Source organism: Meleagris gallopavo, chromosome 1 (assembly GCF_000146605.3).
Source record: "Meleagris gallopavo isolate NT-WF06-2002-E0010 breed Aviagen turkey brand Nicholas breeding stock chromosome 1, Turkey_5.1, whole genome shotgun sequence".
NCBI lineage: Eukaryota > Metazoa > Chordata > Aves > Galliformes > Phasianidae > Meleagris > Meleagris gallopavo.
Genome location: NC_015011.2, coordinates 33,166,533 through 33,188,752, shown reverse-complemented (window position 1 = coordinate 33,188,752; position 22,220 = coordinate 33,166,533). Strand labels below are relative to the sequence as shown.

The 22,220-nt window shown below is 43.3% G+C and overlaps 1 protein-coding gene across 2 annotated transcripts in view; it reads right to left on the bottom strand.

Moving 5' to 3' along the window:
• RASSF3 (Ras association domain family member 3) overlaps nucleotides 1–22,220 on the bottom strand; it is a 102,527-nt gene that overhangs the window by 58,197 nt on the left and 22,110 nt on the right. For both annotated transcript variants that reach the window (XM_019613022.2, XM_010707765.3), the window contains exon 2: nucleotides 16,587–16,711. In XM_019613022.2, coding sequence (XP_019468567.1) covers nucleotides 16,587–16,640 — 54 coding nt within the window. In that variant the 5' untranslated portion in view covers nucleotides 16,641–16,711. The remainder of the gene's footprint in view (nucleotides 1–16,586; nucleotides 16,712–22,220) is intronic.

Here is a 22,220-nt window from a genome sequence, read left to right as displayed (position 1 = left end):
AAGCTTCACACAGTTCACATTTGTCCCAAACCCACCAGCACCAATGGAAAGGCTCACAATGCCTTTGAGTGGGTTTGGATGGAGCTCATAATGTAATTCCTGGCCATGCCTGCATGCATTTTTCTTCCAGGATACTCATATTCCCATTAGGCAGAAATGCTTTCTGGAACAGACACATTTGCTAGCAATTTCCCTTTCTTCTTCTTTGTTGACTACAAAATGCATGCTTATAGAGGCACTTTCTTGTCACAGATGTAAAAAGGTAGATTTTACTCCACGGATGATGAAAATGTATGTCATATGTCTGTCATATGTTTACTCAGAGGGTTTCAAAGAGCTGTGCAAATATAAGGGAGTGGCTCTCTGTACTCCTTCCCTTCCCTTCCCTTCCCTTCCCTTCCCTTCCCTTCCCTTCCATATTTCTGTGGCACAGACAGACCAGGAGGTGTGCCAGTACCAGTGTGAGCTCAAAGCTGACAGCCATGTTACTGCATCTGGCTATCTGTTCCCTGTGGCAATGGCCTTTCTATCTCACACCATAGCCAACCCTAACAGCGTCAGGTCAAAAGTCTGGCAGCATTAGATGTAGTCCAATAGCCCCAGCTCAATAAAGAGGTGAAGAATTCAGCTCCACTGGCAGATCCCACTGCTGTGAGCAGTCAAATGCAAGTATAAGTAAAGGTTGACATAAAGGAAGCTTGGAGGCCTGGGAGTGCTGTCATCTAATTCCCTGTAAGTACCCCTGCCTTGCCAGGTAAGCAGTAGAGCTGTATGAGAATATATAATCCTGAGGAAACATTCTGTAATAAAGTGTACAGACATTCCCCAATTTTTATTTTCATCCTAATTGCTAACAGTACGTAAAAGTACTTGGGGCAGTAAAATTAACTAGGAACTTCTGTTTTAAGTATAGAAACCACAACTGTGGAAGCTCAGCATGCTTGTGAATACCACGAAAATGTGAGCCCTAATGCACTGTAGATGCAATCTGATTCCAAGCATCTGTCCTCTAATGGGTAAATCCGTGGGGGAAGGGGCCTTCTGATCAGGGAATCAAGTCCACATTCTCATTTCCTAGACAAAGAATTTCTCCTGTCATCCCCTAAGAGATCTCATTTTGCTCTTTTAGTAGCAAGCTTGACTGCAACAGGTAGTAAAAACCCTCTAGAAACTGCTGCTCCAAGCTGAGGACTTCCTAGTGGAAAAGCTGCTAATGCAAAGTCATTAATATTTTTTCCCCCTTACTTCTGCAATGATGCACACAATTAACATTTTTCACATTTCCAGTGTGACTGCCTTTGAAAATTTTAGCTAAATCTTGCTTTTCACTTTTGGTCCATGTCCCATTGATGCCCCATCCCTGGAGGTGTTCAAGGCCAGGTTGGATGGGGCCCTGGGCAGCCTGGTCTAGTATTATTGTGGAGGTTGGTGGCCCTGCATGTGCTGGGGGGGCTGGAACTTCATGATCCTTGAGGTCCCTTCCAATCCAATCACATTCTGTGATTCTGTGATTCACCAGCCTATGAGCTTCCCAGTTCTCACCATTGCTGTCATGCTCCTCCTCCGCCAGTGCAGGAGACAGGAGGGCAGGGGCCGGAAGAAAACAGATTAGACAAAGAAGCAAATTGGCCAAAGTAGAAAACAGATAAACGAACAAAGGTAGCACTTTGAACTAAGAATCATGTTTTCCTATCCAGAATTTCTGAAATTTTCAGAACAGAGGGTCAGATGGATTTCTGGGTGCAAAAAGAGCACATGCCTAGGAAAGATGGGATGTATGTTTCTAATTTTGAAGGAAGGTTTAGAGAAAAAAGATATACTGAAAAATGTTTAAAGGAATCTTGAGGGAAAAGTACAGTAGATGAAAGGGCAGCTAAAGAAAGCATCTGCATCAAGGCTGAGAAAAAAGGAAAATATGGTGCTTCATTTTTTCTTTCAAAACTGTGGAATGATGTACTCAGCATCTTGAATCCATAATTCACACGATGTAAAGTCTGTCTCCTGTCTTCATACACAGTGGGAAGGAAGGGGGTGGGGGAAGTGGGTGTCCTACACCCTGAGAAGCCCAGCCTGTGCGCTGGGAGAAGCTGTGTGCAGCTCCTGCACTCCCCTCCTCATGTCGTAACATGGAGCAGCAGCACATGCAGGGAGAAAAGTATATATAGAGAGACCAGAAAAAAGAAACTGCATTTGCAGGAGCAGCTTCCCAGCCCAAGGGAAAGAAGCTCTTTATGCCTTCTCCTGCTGCTGTGTCTGGTTGGGCTGTGGGTGAAGAGGTCAGGGCCCGAGCCCTGTGCTGATGTGGGATATGTGGGGTTGCTTGCTGTTATCTTTTCCATTAACAGAAAATAGTGATGCTGTAAAAAAAAAACCACTAAGGGGACATATTTTGGCCTCAAAGACAAGCATTCCTCAGCTAGGCAATGCCTCCTCCATGAATGCCCCCGCAGCCCCGTGCACAGGACCTGGCCCAGCCCCTCACTGCTTCTCTGGTCTCCAGCACTGGTTGGACGTGGGTCAGTACCAAGGTCACAGAGGAAGCCATAAATCTGGCATATGATACACTTCTGTCTAGTTGTTGATAGATAGCCCTTTTATATACAGCATGCATAAGATGACATAGAATTTATAGAAGCTGTACCTACACTATCAAATAATTCAGCTTCCTCATCCTGTCCTAGGGTTGGGTGCTTTGACAGTCTGTTTTACGCCTCAGTTCATTGCTAGGCCCTCTTTTACAGTGAATCCATGCATTCCCTTCAAAACAAACCAGATGTGCTCAGGGATCATTAGCTCAGAAATCACCCCGAGGTGGCAGTGGGACACCTCTCCTGGGAGCACTGCCTGCAGCCATCACATCTGGTGTCTGGAGGGACGTGTGTGTGGGGACAGAGCCTGCCCTCAGGGTGGGGACAGTGCTGAGAAATGGGGACCAGAGCTGCTGTGCCCCTCCTGGTTGGAGGCCAGGGGTCACTGCCCGTCTCCAGCGTAGTCATGGCTGGCTCAGAGGCTGTGCTTGGCTCTGAGGCTATGCTACAGCTACTGGTTACTTAGCTTTAAAAGCAAACTAATTAATTAAATGTTACGGTCATTGCAAACATTTATATTGTTAAACTTGTTTTCCAAAATCAGAGAAGAACCACATTATTCTTACAAAATAAATTTCTCAATCATGAATTGCAGATAACTATTCCTCACTGTGACTTGAAAAGGGAGGCTTCCAAATTTCAATGCAGTTATTATTTGGATGGAGAGGAATGGATGAACATGTAAAAACGGGATTTACGGTGCAGTGCTTTCAATGTGAAACGTTGCCAGCTGCGGGCTGTGACAAATTCTAGAGCGATCCTACAGAATCAGTGGCTGGTATTTTCCCACCGCAGTGATGTCCAAACATGGAGGTCATGGCCACAGATTGATTTTTTAAGGATGTAGAGAGCTGTAAGCTCTGAGCTCCTGGAAAGCGATATAAAATCTCAGTTGTAAAGGAGATGTACTCAGAAGCAAACTTGTAACTGTTATCCCATCCTTTTTCTCCCAGCATGGTCAGAGGTTTGAGACACAAGCATTACGGACACACCACTGTCAGGAGTGAGGAGGCTGCGGATGAGACACATGAACCAGGGCTATGCAGAGTGACCCATATTTTACAGAAACCCTTACCAAATCCCAGAATCACAGCAGTTGGAAGGGATCTCTGGGGATCATCAAGTCCAACCCCCTGCCTTATCTTCAAGGCAGAGCTGGGGGAGGAGGCAGCGGAGATGCAGCAGATGTGTCCATCCCGTGCTGTTTGCAGCCTCTGACTCCAGCACTCGGCGCAGAGCATATGCTGCACTCTCCACTTGAAAGCCAGCTTGAAATGGAGCAGCACTGTGCACAGTGCCATAAAGAGGCAGGCATGGAGCTCCACGCTGACTGGCTGTTTACCCTTGTGTCCTACCACAGCACATAAGTTATAATCAGAGGAAGGAAACTCCTCGGAGATCTGAAGGCTTTAATTGTTTCAGAGTGCAGATGGTTTGAATTACAGTAAATCAACACAGCTCAAGGTCAATTCATAGTTCAGCAACGGCTGCTTCAACAAGTGAGCTTAGTTTGCTGGCACTTCTTCTGGGGAAGCTTTAGCTGCTTTGCTACTTATTTTATGACATTTCTAGGCTTAAGAAGCACTGCAACAGGTGAAACCATAGGGGTGTATGTTGCCACAGACATTTCCTCTATGCCTTACACTGGGCAATTTTTAGAGCAGCTAAATATAGCTGTTTTCCACCAACATTTGAACACTTTGTTTCTACATGTTTTCTTTTCTGCTACTGACATAGAAATGCTCTGTACAGACTCTTGGAGACTTCACCCACAACTCTGGTTTTCTTTGCCATGCCGAGAGCTGCCCCACAGTCACACCAGTGAGAGATGAGGGTTGGGCACCAGCAGCTATTCCTGCTCTTGTCTGTCCATCCATTTGGCCCCTTCCCAGGGTGTCCTAGTCCCTGCAAAGACAGCTCAGCTGTTGATGAAGCAGCTGCTGAACAGCCTCAATTTAGGGCATAGGTTGCTAGGATAAACTGGAACCAATTTTGCTATGTTTTTGGTTTTTTTTCTTATAGCACCAGTCTGAAATCTACCCCAGCAGAGCAGCTGCTTCACTCACTGAGCCATCCCATGGGATGAAATGGAGCTCCTCAAGAGGATAGCAAACTGTGGGGTATTGACACTGCTCAGTGACACCAGTGCAGGGAGGTTCCAGTCAGGAACTGGAAACCACACTGCAGGAGAGGAGCACAAAGTGCTTTGCAGCACAAAGCACTGCCCAAGGGAGCCAGGATCGCTGCCTGCTGCCATGTGCCACCTGGACTGCAGATCTGCTTGGGCAGTAAAGGCAATCCCACCAACACCAGCTGTTAAAACCCCCATGTCCTCCACCTGCGCTCGGTGCCTGCAGTGCCCGGTCCAGAGAGAAGCAACACAAGGCCACAGAGGCTGTGCCTGTGCAGCTCAGGGCTGTGGATTGATCTACAGCCCCAGTGCACAGGGAACTTAACACTGAGGGTGCTCCTCTCCTCGCTTGATGTGGCCAAGTTAGCAAGTCACAGGATAATCGAAGAATGGGTTGTACCACAAGGACAGAAAGCGATCAGTGAGCAAGCAGTTTGTTCACAAACTTCAAAAGAAGTCAGAAACATCACTTACATGTAACACCCTGACAAAATAACACTAGAGAGCACACACTCTTTGCTGCATGCATGCTGCATCCACCTTCTTCTTGTTTGGAGTGAGTTTTCTTGAAAACTATCTGTTTCAAAGACCTGCTTTTAAATTAACTCAGGAAAACTCTGCAAAACCTTTATAACTTTTATAAAACCTTAAAACCTTTATACCTTTTTAAAAACCTTTTATAAGAGGCTTATGGCAGTGAGGGTTCGAAATGCAGAGGCACTCCAGCACTGAAAGCCTTCCCCAGGAATTTCAAGTCCACATCCTGGAAGCAGTCTCCTGCCACAGACCCCACGCTGCTCTCAGGGCAGCAGTCCTTGTCATTGCAACCCTAACATCTGCATCAGCATCTGCTTTTTTGGGAGGCCCTGTCTCTCCACGCATTGCTGCTGGCAGAAGTTTGCCTGCTGTGGCTCAGCCAGCTGACAGCATCCGCAGCTGCCCTGCAGACACTGCAGGGAACGCAGCGCCCGCTGCCCCCAGCATCCTGCCAGCAGGTCGGCCACAGACAGGACTTCCACATCAGCATATTTCCAAAAGACCGCAGCAAGAGTGCTCACAAAGAAAGGGTTGTTCTTGGAGACAAGCAACTTCCTAAAGAATCCATTTCCTCATTAAAACACCAAAAAGGTGGAAGGTTTCCCTAAAGCTGGCACTGAGGGCGTAGCTGTGACATGAAGATAATTACTGGAAGTAACGGGCGAAGCTGCCAAATCTGACTGCAGCAGAACTGCCAGAACATTTTTCCTTCTTAATTGCAGCCAAAACCCACAGGTGACTTAAAAGAAATGAAAAGTGTGAGGAAGAGTGTGGAATGACCAGGAAATATTGCTCCAAGTGCATAAGCACTTTGCTTTAGCACAATCTAAAGGACTCATCTATGAAATGCTGCTTCAGCCCTCGTTATTAGGGACAATTGCCAACTAATGTTAGTTAGGGTGGCCTGGGGATGGGTGGAATCGAGGCAGGCACATTCCCCTTGCCTCAGAGGCCCCATCTTTGCTGAGCTCTCTGTCTGGCTCAGGATGCAGGGCAGATCTGCAGTGCTGAGTCTCCAGCAGGCAACCGCAGTCTACGGAAGCCTTAAAAGTGTGAGCTGATGAAAAAAAAAGAAGAAAAAGGACAGCTCATAAATATTTATGAACTATTTTTGAAACTCAATCTGATGTAGCTAAACTCTGCTCTTGTCAACTCTGTTGGACCCCACATCTCACTTTTCACTGTCTCCTACAATGCAATGATTCTCACCCCCAAGAGCAGAGTTGCCCTGGGAGATCCAGTCTGTGTCACAGGAGATGGGCAGAAGAGGGAAAAGTCCAGGCTGCTTTTGTCTGCATCCCTTTTGCTTTTCTGTTTCTCTCTTACTTTCTCCTCAGGCAAAGATCTCTCTACTCTCCTGTCCCAGCACCCAAGGCAGCTCTTTCTGACAGAATTCATGAAGGCTGGAGTGCAGGGTTTGGAGCAGGCTGCGATGAACAGCAGGAGGAAGAGGAGGCCCACCCTGTTTCAGAAGAGGGAAAGAGAAGTGCAGACCAACCGCCACAAAGTTAGGATCTACCTAACAAATAATGCTAGGAACATGCTTCTCGGACAGACAGTAGATACCTGGTTACAGCTGGAAATAGGGGTTCTAGGCATTTCCAAAATTTATTTCTCGTATTTGTTCAGCTCAAGAAATTGTTCCACTCCCTAGGTTTATCTGCTAATTGTGGGAGAAAATATAAAGAACTCAGTAAGATCATAATTCACAAATGCAGCTGCTAGAGATCATACTCCTTTCCCTTTTTTGTACTGAATTACCTTCCAGCTTATCATATACTCATCCTTTCATTCCTTCCTCAGATTACAGATTTTTGGACAAACTCAGGAATATACCGTGATGAATGACTTCAACAGTACTTGATTTCAGAAGTATGGATAAAGCAGAAACAAATTCAGAAACAATCAAGCTCTCGGAACAGAACTCTGCTTACTGCTGACACACAGGCGTGCCACACACCGCATTTATTTGCCCACAGTATTTCGCAACAAAAAGTTAGTTCTCTGTGTGATTAGGAGCAGGAGATAGGCAAGGAACATTAATCACAACATCACCATTTCCAAAAACGTTTTCTATTTCTGACTCCCCAGACTGAGATATTTTTGAGGTAGAGCGAAATACCAGGTTTGCATACCATGAGCACCTCCCTCCTCTTGGAATAAGGAAGAAAAGAAAGCTGGAGGCGAGAGACTAAAAATTAAATCAGCACATCTGAAAATTGAGACCAAATTGACTTGCTGAAGGCCATATCTAATCAGTCATTAGTAGAGCAAGGACTGCAAATCTGGTTTCCTCGGTCCCAGTTTCATGCTCTAATTCCTACCTCCAACAAATTGCTTTATAATAATCATAAGACCTTGCTGATTAGTCATATATGCAGATAAAGAAATCTCTCCAAGGTTATTTGAAGGAAAATACTTGTTATGACGGCAAGAGGAAGGTTGCAGGGAGAGAACTGTGCGAACGGAAAATGTAGAGTGTGTACTCGGAGCAACATTCCTCTAAATATAAATTCAAGAGCAATGGGAGATGTAGCAGCAGTGGTCAGCTTTACCACAGGCCAGTCTTCCCTGAAGAAAAATGTTGTAAAATTGTCTGATAAGGCTGCAGTGATACAAAAGTTTAGGGAAATGAAGACAGTGTAATTTTATCCTGAAGTCAGTTAAGTGAGATCAGCCTTAGACAGGATGCTGATCTCATCCTGCTGCCCCATGGTAACTATCACCACTGCTTTGTTCTCATTCAGGATTGTAAAGCAAAATAATCAATGACTGTACTTATCTTGCTGTAAACAAACGCAGTCAGAGAAGACAAAACCTGAAAAGGGACTGACGATGGTTACACACGCACTTGTAAGCAGTGGCAGAGAATGGGGTGGAGAAGCACAGGACACGACTTAGGCAAAGCAAATAATTTTATCCGGCTGTCCAGCTGACTGCAGCACATAGCAGGCAAAATGTTTTAAATAGGGATTTGATGCTCTCCGTTGGCTGATGGCACTGGTTGTAGTGTATACACACTTCAAGACCTCTTGGGGTCTGACGATGAAAGTTTTCATCACAAAGGTAAAGGGTAGATACAATTTTGTCCTTTTTTGTTGCTGGAATATCCACAAAGGGCAGGCAACCTGCTGGATTTATATTCTCAGGGCACCTCTGCCTTGCAAGTAGTATGGCTGCAGCATCACCTGGGCCAGGTGCTGAACCAAAACCCACCCAGAGGCCTTCTGATTAAGAACTGGGTCATGGAGAAAGGGAGTGACTGGAAGATTCAGGATGTGTACCCTTTCAAGGAAAAACAACACCAGTCTACCTTGCAGCTTCCTCACCTCATGACTTCAGCTTGCTGACCTCTCCACTGACTCCTGACTGTGAAGGTGGTCCAAATCTGAATCAAGATGGGTAGGGAAATGGAAGCAGCTGCAACCCCCAGTCTGGACATGCATAGATGAACAGTCTTGTAGGCTGTCCTGTGTTAGACCAGCTGAAGACTGCCTGCAAACTGTTTGCTGAGACAATACACTTTATTCACCAAGTATGTCAAAGCTCTCTTTTTCTTCCTTTTTTCTTCCAAGTAGTATGTGAATTTCTTTTCTTGGCAAGCCAGAACAAGAGTAGAAACAAAAGAAACATAAATTTGAAGGTATCTGAAGGTCATAGCTGAAAGGCAATCAACGCAAAGCGACCCTTGGAACCAAAATCTTATCCAGAATATCCCAGCCATAATATAAAATGTTTATTTTGAATGAAGTGATGATAAAGACTTTATCTCATTTTCAAAAGTGTTGTTTTTTGTGAAATAAATATTTGAGGAAATAAAAAACCAAATAGCTGATCACCAGCGTATTCTTTTTAGAACACATTGGATCTAAAAAGCTAGTAGGAATCTGCATTTTGTAGCTCTAGCTCTGTGTTTAGAAGAAACACAACAGTCTTTCACATCTGGGCAGCTTCTTTTGCATTGCAGTAGACACAGGAACCAGAGGTGCAAGACTGAAAGCTATGCTGCAGGATTGGAGGCTTAGGTTAAATAGGTTGAGCAGTTTTAATAAAAACAGAGAAGGAGACAGGACAAAGTGATTACTGCTTGATGTCCCCCACAGTTATGTCAAGAACCCAGTATGTTTTGACTCGAGGAAAGCCAGCCACTCCTTTATGGTTTGGGTAGGAACAAAAGGACTGTTCCCCACTAGTTTAGTATGATGACTTCATTGTCATTGCCTTTAAATGACATAGTAACTGGTCACAGTTTTCTCCTTCCCGGTAAACAGACTGAAGTACTAACATTACTACATTACTGAATTTTCATGCATTCACACTCATTATTTGCAGAGGTAATAGGGAATATGTAAGTTCTTATCCACATTTCCTGTGAGACAGCACAGATGAGAATGGAGCTTCACTGTACAACATGATTCTTGGAAGGACAGAAACCACCACTGATAACATATGCCAAGTTGGAGAGAAACTGAGCTTATGAAGGTGGGCTCCCCTGCTCACAGTCTGGTGAGAAGGACACAAGAGGAGAAGGACTCTGGACAGATGAAAGGCTGAGTCAGCCACCAAGGAAGAGCCCCAAGGGCAGTTCTTAGGCAGTGTCCTCACGAAGAGGAAGCCGTGATCAGTGCAGAACAACACTACTTTATTTTGTTTGATTCCCTGCTCTTGGGGAAGCAAAGCTTTACATTCTTCTAAGATACACAGGACTGCATCAGAACCACATATGCTCTATTCTCTACCTGTTTTTCTGACAGCTATCTGTGGGGCTGCTGGTTGGCAAACCACTTGGATCAAAGACTGGGAACAAATATTTTCATACCTTTATCCAGCAATGTTATCACTGAAAATAATCAAAAACCGCTCCCCACCTTCCTTCCCCACCAGGGAAGGTTTTGCATCATGCCTTTCCTGCACTGAGTCAAAAGGCAGCAGTAATCTCTGTAAATTTCCAACAGCCACTAACACCATGAGTCAACAAAAGAAGTCTGATACTGTTAAAAAAGAGAGAGAGAGAGAGAATGAAGCTTCAAAAATATTTACACCAATTTATGCCAAGATCCAAACAGTTTTGACTTTTTCTTTTAATCAACCTTGCTGCCATTGTATTGTTTGCTTAGGGCAGATCCACATGGGGTGAATTAAGCAGTCTGCAATCATTATTCCAGCCCAGCTTCCTTCCTGAACTCTCAAATGTGAAATAAAATGAGCCTGCTGAATAAGCACAATAAAATGTGTGTGATACGAAATATTTCTTTGAACTCTGTTTGGAAAACTATCACCCCTGTGGATTAATAGATTAAGACAGCCCTGACATGGCTGCTGTGCTACTGATAACTTTATTTTGGTTGAGGTATATGAATATATATCCATGTATTTTTATGGATGTGAAGTAAATAATCAGGCAGCTTGTGAAGGGAGGGGTGAAAGTGACTGCCATCCTATCTACCAGTTGACTTCCAGGAGAAGTTTAGCTGTCTGTCTGTCATCTATTTCACAAGGATGTTCAAGAAAAAATCAATGTAGGCCTCTGCAGAGGGGCAGAGACTTACGGGAGCTGCCATCAGGTCCCACATTCACAACTTCCCCATCCAGCATTCATTTTCTGTCATTCCTCAAGTTCTGACGGTTGAACAAGGCGCTATCATGGATAGTGCTTTATCACCAAGCAAATGGGCACCTCACACATACCATCACACTCACTGATGAGACCCTTACTTGAGTCACCTCTTCTCCAGGCTGAACAATCCAGGCTTTCTCAGCCTCTCTTCATAGAAGGATCATTGTGGTGGCCCTTTGTCAGACTCTCTCTAATACATCCATGTCTCTCTTATACTGGGAGCCCAGAACTAGATGAAGCACTCCAAGTACAGCCTCATCACTGCTGAATAGAGATGAAGGATCACCTCTCTTGACCTGCTAGCTCTACCTCGCCTAATGCAGCCCACATCGCCATTAACCTTTTTAAAGGCAAGGGCATGTTGCTGGCTTAAGTCCAAGTTGGTATTCACCAGGACAATTAAGTCCTTTCCTGCAGAGCTGTTTTCCATTTGGGTGTCCTCAGCATGTACTGGTGCCTCGGGTTGTTCCTCTCCAGATGTAGAACTTAGCTATTCTCCTTGTTGCACTCCATGAGATTCTTGTTGGCCTCTGTCTCCATGCAAAGAAGATGGAGCCACGCTTTTGTTAGTGGTGCACAGTACCAGGACAAAGGGCAATGGGCACAACTTGAAGCACAGGAGGTTCCCTCTGAACCTCAGGAAACATTTCTTTACTGTGCTGGTGACAGAGCACTGGCACAGGCTGCCCAGAGGCTGTGGGGTCTCCTCCTCAGAGATCTTCAGAAGCTGCCTGGATGTGGGCCTGGGCACCCTGCTCTGGTGGCTCTGCTGGGCAGCGGTTGGAGCAAAGGCCCTCTGGAGGTCCCTCCCTGCCTCAGTCATTTTGTGATTCTGTGACAACAGCAAAAGACCTCTCTTCAAGCATGCACATTTCAATGCAAGCAGCCAAAGCCCACTTGCCTACACATGCCCCATAAAAACAATCCTCTTGGTGATCACTGGCCCGATCTGCACGTTGAATAACTACCCAAAAGATAATAAAGAGTACGTGCTCAGATTTCCTTGCTGCAAGCCATCATTGGCACAGCTCACAGCACCCTCACCTGCTACCAGCTCCCCCTGCTTGCTCAGGCAGAACCTGGCTACCCTTGGTGCTGGTGTGTGTCTATGTCACTTTATATTGTCTACATAACACATAAAACAATGTCTCACAAGATTGGTTCTCCTGCAGCTTTTTCTCCAGCGAGTTTAGGCTATTTGAATTGAATATCAGCAAACCACTCGAACACATGGGACGTGCAAGCCTATATTACTTCCATTAAATTTGTAACGTGATCATCTGTGCTCTGCAGAGCCTGCTGAGGTCCTGTGAAGATATTAATAGCTTTGGACAAGGAAGAAGACTGCTGCAATAAAGACATGCAGTCAGTATTTTACATCATATATGTGGCACAACATTGACAGCACAAACTGGAAATGGTTGTGGAAGATGTTTGTGGTAAGAACAATGTGTATTTGAAATACATGCTGAAGGAATAACATTGATCTTATAACAATGGCTGACAATATTTCAAGCTGAAGGTGGCATTACTGGTGAAGCAGTGTGTGTCGTTTCCTGAGGAGCTCATACGAATGTCTTGAATAGAACAACACAAAACTGCAAAAATCAGATGTTCACTTACAATATTCCTCTGGTCTAAGAGCAGTTTTTGCCTGTAATTTGAAGCCTTGTCTGCTTCTTTTTATACAGCCAGAAAGTCCATGGTTTGAATGGAGTTGATTAATAAACAACCAAGAATTGATCTCTGGATTTCAGCTGTGTGTCCACTGAACAGAGAACTTGCTACCTCTCTGTCTGAAAGATCAGACCTGTGTATTATTATTTAAGGACTTTAAATGGAATTTGAGGGGAAAAAAAATGTTTCTTCTGTGAGCTATAAATTTCCATAAAGTGCCATCAGGCTGAATCCTGCCCTCTTAGACATCTGAATTCCCATAATATGTCACTTGGTGCTATGATGACACAGGTCCGTCCACTCACTGTGTGCCCCATCCAACCTTTACTGTTGGGCTTCAAGCAAATCCAAATGGGGCTGGCATTGTGCATAGATGTCCAAGCTTTCTGAATCCCTGGAGAGCTAGGTAAAGCAGAGCTCCCTGAGCTGTCTGGCATCTGGAATCCCAGGCAACTACACAAAAAAAGTCTCAAATTCTGCCAAAATAAAAATACCACATGGAAGAGGCGGTTATCTCCAAGAAACCTGAAGTCGTGGTAATTCCAGCAAGATATCCCTTTCTGGCAAGGAATGGAAAACCTCCAACCCACAGGCTGGAAAGAGATGGTGAGAATTACTTGTCTGTACACAATAACGTGCTTTCTGCTGCGTTTTGTTTTTCAGATAAGTTCTTCAGGAGATGGGTAGGAAAGCAGCTGCGGGTAGTTAGAACTGTTCTGGCAGCAGGAGGAGGATAGAGCTGCAGGCAGAGCCCGGGGCTGGGAGCAGCTGTGGGCAGAGGGGCTGTGCTGTTCTCTGCTCCCTGCCCTCTGCTGGAGAATGCTGATGGTGGGAGAAGGAAAACTCGCTGGGTTTTAATGCCTTCTGTGTGCAGTATTAAAACTGTCATCAACAACGTCTGCAAAAATGGGGCATTTCCATTATACCATCATATTCCATAGAGACTTAAAAAACAAACAAACAAATAAACAAACAAAATACAACTTTAAGGTCCAAGACCCTCTTTTAACTTAAAAAAAAATTCTCTCTGCTTAAATGCATCTGTTGCCTTTGTCCTAATTGAAGTATTTAACAACTGTCTTAGTTATCCTTGACTCAAGAGTTTATGCAGCCTGTTCTGGAACCCCTGGTTGATAAATGCTCCAGAGGATAACTGCTGCATTCTCATGATACCTATTCTAGAGACTATTAAAGAAGTCCAAATATCTGATATAATAAATTAGACTTCTTAAAATGTTGCCATTTATGTTTCATATATATATATACTTTATCATTTAAGTCAGCACTGCACAAAGTCACACTAGCAATATTCACACTGTGAAGGAAGGCTGCAAAGAACTGCTGTGGATATCTCTTAAATTTTTTTGCTTTGAAAGTTTGGGACCAACTCCTAGCCTATATACACAGCTTTTATTTATGTGAAATGGATTTCTTTAAAAGCAGCCTGAGCAATGCACACAACTGGAACTGAAATCAGCTCCAGGTTTGAAATCAATCCCAGTCACTGCCAAAAATGAAACTATGCTCTGCCTGCCAAAACATTTAGTCTTCCTCTTTTCCTTTCAACTATTACCAAGCATAATCAGGTTTAATAGAGATCTTAAATATACAAGCCATAAAAAACATGCACGCTGTACAGCAAACAAAACACTATCAACAGTGAGTATGGGAGAGCAATCAGTAACTCAATGGTAGCCTTCGTTATTAATCAAGAGCTGAACACATCTGCACAGTGATATTTTCTTTGTACTGTCTCTTTTCTTCCCAAACGGCATATTTTTTTTTTAAAGAGATGTCAAAGAGTCTCACCTCTCTGAGCAGAAAGAACAGAAACTACTTTCAGCTCCAGTTACATTTAGTGGCAGCCGTGGTGCCCACAGAGACCCAGAGTTTTCCATTTTCCACTCTCCCTTTTCTCCTCACCCATGACCAGCCCCTCTGCTTGCTCCTGGAGGACACGGGCAGCTCTCTCACTGCTTTTCCCAAAGATGCTGCTGTGAGACCACAGAGGGTAATAATCCATCTTTTCTGCTTTAATCTCTATAGGGAATGTCTTAGAGAGGGAACCATTTAAGGCCAGAGAATTAGCTAGACACCATCCCCTTTTCACCTGAGCCGTGTATTTCTCTCATTGGGTAATTGCAGTATCTGTGAAATTGTGAGCTTCATTTACAAGTATTTAACCACACGGCTTTACTGATCTCTCCAAAAAGCTACGTAATTAAATTTTCTAGACCTTTTTATAATGAAATATACATGTGTATACATACATCCTCATATAGAAAGGACAGCAATCTTCAGGTTTTTGAGCTCCAAGGGCTTATTAGCAAACTCAAGCAGTCTGTCCATATTCCAGAGTGTGAACCTATCTGACCAGTCCCTGGCAAGATTACACAGGTTGTTAGTAAGGCATTCCTCTCCATAAATACCAGAGTTCCAGCAGTTCTTTGTAATTCCATCACGTTTTCAGTGGACACTCACCTCACTGTATGGCTGAGATATCCCCAAATACATGCATGCTCTTTGCAGATATGCATTTTGCTAACATAGCGTGATGCAAAATCAACTGGTTTTGCATACCACGTGATTTTCAAAGTCATAATGCAGATAAAGCAAAAGCAGGCTTCACTGGAGCACTTATCTGCGTGCTTCTCACCGAAGACTGTTCTGTGACAAACATCTTACACCTACGTTAACAAATCCTGTGGTGCAATAGGAGCAACTCTGCAAAGCAAAGCAATTTGGTACAGTGCTGAGAACCTAGAGTCATCAGTGTAAAGACTTCAATGCTTTTATTTAGGATAATCTCAGTCTTGTTCCTGTGGGCTGAATGGCCATCATTGACTGGAGCCCCTTCACAAAGTGCCCCTTCACAGAGACTTCAGCAGTTTAACTTCAACCTGAAAATGAACGGAGTTTGTGTACGCTAAGACTGCCTGCTGATACAAACCGAAACAAGGTTAAGTGAGGACAACTGGAAGACTCGCTTCCAAAGCATTCTCCACGTCTAATTAAAACCCTACAGACTAGACTCCATCCATAGAATGCCAGAATGATTTTGCAAAGAAAACAGACTTAGCCTTTTTCCCAGATAAAGTTCTGTGCTGGTCTGCTGCATGCTTGGCAAGTTTAGCAAGGGCATGGAGACATTTAAGAAGTTTCAACTCAGAAACTCAGAAGTTTCAACTAGTTTGCGTGAAAGTCCAATGGCTTAATACCTGATTAAGTGTGGGTGGACTTTTATGGGTGACAAAAGGTAAATTATCTGGAAATGGATAAAGGCAAGAGCTAATTAGCACAATGCAACTTCTACCAGAGTACTAAAGGTCTGTATGGTTCTCCATCACTGTGCGAACCTCCTTCATGGAGGATCCCTACCTCCCTGCAGTCACGTGCTGCTTTGATGCGTCCACTGAGGAAGGAGGGGCAGGGAGAAGGAGCTGACATTGAGGGTGAAATACAAGGTGAGAAGCAATGTGGTGGTCTAAGTGAGGGGAGTACGACACAACAAACTGAAGCTACTGGGGAATTTCAGGAAATGTGAAATTCTGGCAGAGAGGCATGATAAAACTACACCAAATCCAGTCAAAACCAGAAGCATCATTTAGTGGTCACAAACAGCCAAGCCCTTAGCTCCATTCAGCAGTCCCACAGCACTCCATTCAGCAGCACACAGCACCTGGGTCACCCATCTCACTGCCAGGTGCTCCACGGCACAGCTGATGGCCTAACAGGCAGCCCAGGCTGCAGGTTCTCACCCCAGCACACACGCCTGCTCTGCTCCAGCCACCCACCTCGGGCAGCCAAACCTACAGGAGAAATACCATTTTGTGAGGTGATTCTCAGCAAGCTTAGCTGAAAACTGATTGGAGGAGTGGTGACCCAGCTGGCAGCAGTCACACTGCAAAACCATAATGCTGCTGGCCATGCTTAAGTGTGACATCATTCCCAAGCAGCCAGGTGAAGCAGGCAGACCACGTTTCATTACAGAGCTGACAAGAGACAGCAATAATTACACAAACACGAGACCTATTACCTGACCATCGCCGTCAGATCCATGCAAGGTGCCATGTGCAGTCAGGCAGTCCATTAATTTCCCATTCCGCCGGCAGCCCAGGTGCACCAGATCTCGGCAGTGAGCGTGGCATGTGTATTTGCAATCTGCAACACGCACACAGACAAAAAGAAGAAAAACAGAAGTGTTTAGAAATGAAGTTGCTGCAGGCTGAAGCCCAGAGCGAGGCACATCCCGATTTACTGTGTGGCCTCCAGGAAATGGTGCACTGCCTCGTCTGAACCTCCCCGTAAAAACAGGTACGTATCATGAAGATGGAAAATCACTGGAGCAAAGGAGACAGCCCCGACATGGTCCCAGCAATGCACGTCTCTATGTGGAACAGGGCTGCTCTCATGCATTACTGCAAGAAATCTGTGCAATTCACTATTTATTAGCTATCGTAATGCAAGCACATGAGGGTCTGCTCTCAGAAAAGACAAGTTTCTACATAAGTACAACCACTATACAACCACTATTACATAGCTTTATGCATTTTAAACGAGATGCTCTTGAAAATGCACACAGGAATATTGAAAACCAAGTGAGGAGTTTATCTGAAGCCACAGTTAACCTGCTAAATCAGAAAGCTGCCTTCAGGAACAATTTAAAAATGTCACTTGCTGGCTACCAAAATCAACCGGGATGGACACTAGAAATACAAATTCCAAACGGAGACAAATGGCCCCATCTCTACCAAGAAAGCAGTCGATTCATTCTGCTTCAGCATCACAAAGAGATGAATCACTTTACTGGAATTTGGTTCTGAAGCCTTGTTGCATCTACTGTTATTATAAGTTGGGCAGAGCTCGTTATACCACCTTTGTCTAGCACTGAATGTCACTCTCTATTTTTAGACTCTGTCTTAAATTGTTTATAATTTTGCCACAGAGGAACCACTTGTCCTTTAAGTTTCCATGCTGGGGAATATCATGCTGTTTGGTTTAGGACATTTTGGTTAAAACAATTCAGCCATTTCCAAGAATGACTTGAAGGAAATGCTTTGATTTTCCCAAAATAAAGTACTCATGCAAATACTTTTTTTTTTTTGCAAAGCTTTATACCATTCTTGTTTATAGAAAAAGATGAATTCTGGGTGGGATTCTTTTTTTGTTGTTGTTCCCTTGTCAGCCTTTCAAAAATCTGTTTCCCACATTTTTTTTTAGTAGATTCCCATCACAGCTCTTGAAGGATAAATCATTCTAGGTTCCCAGTTACAATCAATACTCAGCAGCAGCGTTATAGGGCAAGTCAGCAGAGTTTCCTGCAATGCTGCTCTTCTTGGTTATGGATGACTGGATCTTTAACATAAGAGTCACACTCTTAGGGCATCAGCAAATGGCTTATAGCTAATTACAGGGCAAGAAGGATCCTGTTGGAGCATTACTCAAAATACTGAGAAAAGGCTCTATCCTTAAGTTGACCAATTTCAAACACAGATGGTCTAAAAGACCATTATGGTTATACAAATTTCTTGAAAATCATCACCAGGTTAAAGAAGAGAGATCAAACTAATATCCAAGCTTGGGGCAAGGCAGGCAAAGCTCAGCCACCATGTATGTGTCAGACACCGGACAACCAGCTCCTAAGTGCCTCTTCTTGGCCAGGGAACAGGGCACAAATCTGTATGAAACCAGGCCTCGTTAATCCAACAGCTTTCTGCGGTCATGCAAACAAATATACTGAGCATGCACCTATTCTGAAGGCTCATTTTCACAAATAATATTAGGAAAAAATCTCCTAGCTAAACATTGTTCAAAACCAGGATTACTAATTAAGTTAAGAAACATTATCTCTCAATGCTATTTTGTTTGTCATTTATATTCATTTTAATTTGTGAGTCCGTAATGTCATTTGTAAGACAAGCCCATAATTTCCTGCTGGCTGTTATAGGCATAATTGCAAAAAATGTGAAAGCTTCTCTGAAACTCTTGATCACAAACTAGATTTTAATTTTAATATACTACTATAAGTTCAGTGAGCGAGACAAGAAAAAATACATTTTTTTCCTACCATGGTAATATTTACAGCCTTTTTTACTATTTATCTTAGCTTTAAACACATTATTTTACTGCATTCATGGCATACAACATTTCACAAAGGTCCGGTAGCATCAAGTTAAGAATAATATCCTTCTTTTTTGGTAATCCTTCATTGGAGTATTCTCAAAATTACCATGAGTTCAAAAATCAGCTTCTATTCTGAAAATACTGTTTTGATCACCAGATTTTGGGTTGCCATATTATTTCTGTTCAGAAAGCAATTGGAATCAGGTGTTGCTTTCTGACACTGCCTGAAACGAATGCAGTCCTTTGAACTGAAGTGTACAGGAGTTTTAACTGTGTACAGCTGAGAAAAGCAGCCACAGACATGTAGAAAACCTAGCAGGTTTATTTTACTAATGCTCAGGCTGTCCTGTATGCTTAAGTTATTTATTAAAGTGATGTATCGCTGCATATTGAACATGTGTAATTATCCTGCATCCTTTATAAATGCAAACCGTGTATTTATTAAACATACAAATATTTTTAAATTGCATTGGCAACTACTGAGTCATAAGAGAACACATCATTTATTACTGCATAGTAATAAATACTTTCATAGAAAAAAATAACTTAGCAAATTTTAAAATTACACAAAATGAAGACTGCTTATATCCTGCCTTCATAAAGGTGAACTGTAAGACTTCAATGCATCCATTTTATGTGATTGGTCCCTACCTGATGTTTGGGTTCTCTTCATCTGACACTTGATTTTGCCTGATAACTTGTTTGCATGAGTGGCTGTGCCAGGCTGCACAGCAGGAAGCAAGCAGTGGGGCAGGCAGGCAGCTCAACGGCTGCTCCAGCATGAGCCCAAGTAACTGAGTGCCACTGGGTCAAGCGCAGAGGCTCAGCAACAAACCCTCTCCCTCCTGCTACGGTCTTCTTCCTTGCCCAGGAACTGTGCATGTGCACACAAGTTCTATGACAGGGGCCCAGACAAATTTAACTTGCAAATGGGTATGCAAATATATGCCATGCCAGAGTGACACATCAAAAGTTCAAAGCTGATCTTATGTTTAGGTTTGTATTACTTATCAGCTGCAATAAATTGAAGAAGTCTTTACTAGAAAGCTTGAGGAGGGTGTACAGCTTGGTTCTGCTACTGCATGTGATGGGAAATTAGACAGTAAAATAATCTTTAATTGATAGCCTATGGCTTTGTTCCCAGCTATCAGAGGAAAGATTACTACTGTGACTGTCCCACAGAAATTATGCTTGTAAAGCTTCTTGGAAAAATATTCAAACTACATAAGGTGCTTACAGCTTTACTTCTTAATCCGTGTGCAGCCAGCAGGTCACATAAGGAAGGAGAAGAAAGATCAGTATTTCTTCTGCAAGATAGAATTCATTATATTTCTACAATACTTTGACATCCGCATCTCACGCTTTGGTTTGGACTTTATATACATTGTGTTCTTTTTGCTGATGCTCAAAAGTCTACATTCTAATTAGATGCGAAAACACCATATAATTGCATATAGGTGCCAAATGCACCATATAAGTTTCTCTAGATCCTACAGTGGAATGAGAAACCTATTTGGACAAATGCCCTTTAAAAGTGTTGAGTGCCCCCCAGCTTTCTGGTGGCACAGATCTGTTTTAACTCCGTTCATACATCTGCAATTCTCTTTATTCCTAATTATTTCTTTATTTATTATTGTCACTCACCATCAGTCTGAGACTAGAATGAAGTTCATTTTAACCATTTTCCCAATAAATGATATATGGGTGATTTTTAAGGCATCACAATCATCACAGATGAGACACGGAATTTCTGACCTCCTTACAGCCATGCTTTTTCCCAAGTGATCTCCATGCACGTTCCCCAGTTGTGGAGCTAGGCAAGTCTCAGATCACACTGCAATACAGAAAAGCCCCACAGTCTTAACTCCTCTAAAAGGGTATCCATCCACAATTACTACTTTTCCACGTAAGTTCTTCTAATCTACAGTTTTTCTGCAGACTGCTTTCAACAGATACATGCGCCACAGCCGTGGCCACCGGCCACCAGGCCCTATGCACATCCTATAGACAGCAATTTTCCCAGGCACTGATAGACCATAAAACTGGCTTGACTAACTCCCTAGGGCAGTGCTCCAAGAGGCCTGCTACTACAAGAATCTCTAGGAAGACAGTGGAACCATCTTGTTGCTGGAATGGCACTGGGGAGGCTGATAAAGACCAGAAGACGTATCCAGATGGGCCTTCTCCTTCAAGCAGACAAACAGTGCTGCTGGAAAGCAGACGTTCTCTCTCATCCAATTCCTGCTTCATACCACTGTCACAGACCACTTGGCAATAGTAGGAGGCAAGCACAAATCCAAACAACACAGCAATTTCAAAGTGCTGGTGATAAAACTTCAAGATTCAAAATTTAAGCCATTTATATAATTCTTTTTCCAGCTTTTCTAGAATTCACATCTTTTACTTTCACACAGCTGGCAAAAACCATCTGGATTACAATCTTCCACTGGCAAAGAATAAAAACAAACAAACAAGAGCCTCTCATGCACTCATTCATGGGTACTTCTAATATATTCACACATTTTACTAGTTAAATCTCTAAAATGTTACTTGTTGTAAAACTCTAAAACTGAAGCTAAAAATCAAAGGAATGTGATTGCAGATAGGTAGCTGAAGAGTAAAACCAGGATCTGTTTGTAACTTTGAAGAAGCTGTGTCAATACCAGTCTGTGAGAGTTCATCGTCTGACACACTACTCCTTATGTTGAATACTGACTTAACGAACAGGATCACTCTGAAGAAATTAAGTCATACTGAAAAACTAAAATGAGTTACTGACTATACCAGCATAATTCTTGATGACATGGGATATATCGGTAACTAGGAGTAAGTTATGTCATAAATCCAATACAGACACGATACCTTAAAACATGCTTGGTTTAACTGGCTTCTATGAAGAGAAATAATTACATGTGTCTGTATGACACCAAAGTTATTTCCAATGTTTTAATGAATATTTGAAAATAATGGCATTCCTGCAAATTTGTATCTGATACCATCATTTGATTTACATCTTTCTTTAGATCACAGAAGTAAGTCTGGATCCTGAGCAGTAAATCAGCATTTCAAGGCTCCTCTTCAAAACAGGAAATTATTCGGAGATACTTGAAGTTTGGTTCCTGTCCTGTACTCTCAGTGAGTCAAAATGGGCACTGTGGAGATTCTTTTGAAACGTTCACATTAATTTTGCTAACAGTTGTCACTTCCTTGTGGCTGTGAATGTTCTAGCATTGTGCAACCCCAAACATTTACATACACACTGATTAAAAGTGCATCTGTCAGGCCTGCAGCCCCACCTGGACCTGTTACAGCCCCATCCAGGGTCAGGAACTCTGCCTAGGAACAGGACAAACTCCTGCAACCACCAGCCCTCTTTGCAGCTACCCATGGTACCCAGACCACCTACAGCCCAGGCCTGCTCGGTCATGTATTTGCATATATTTGGACCTCAGCAGAAGAAAGGTGCTTTAACTCTAATAAAATAGTCCTAAAAACTCACCTGCTTTTTGTCTGTGAAGCTTCACCAAGCTAGAGCTTGGCTACTGTG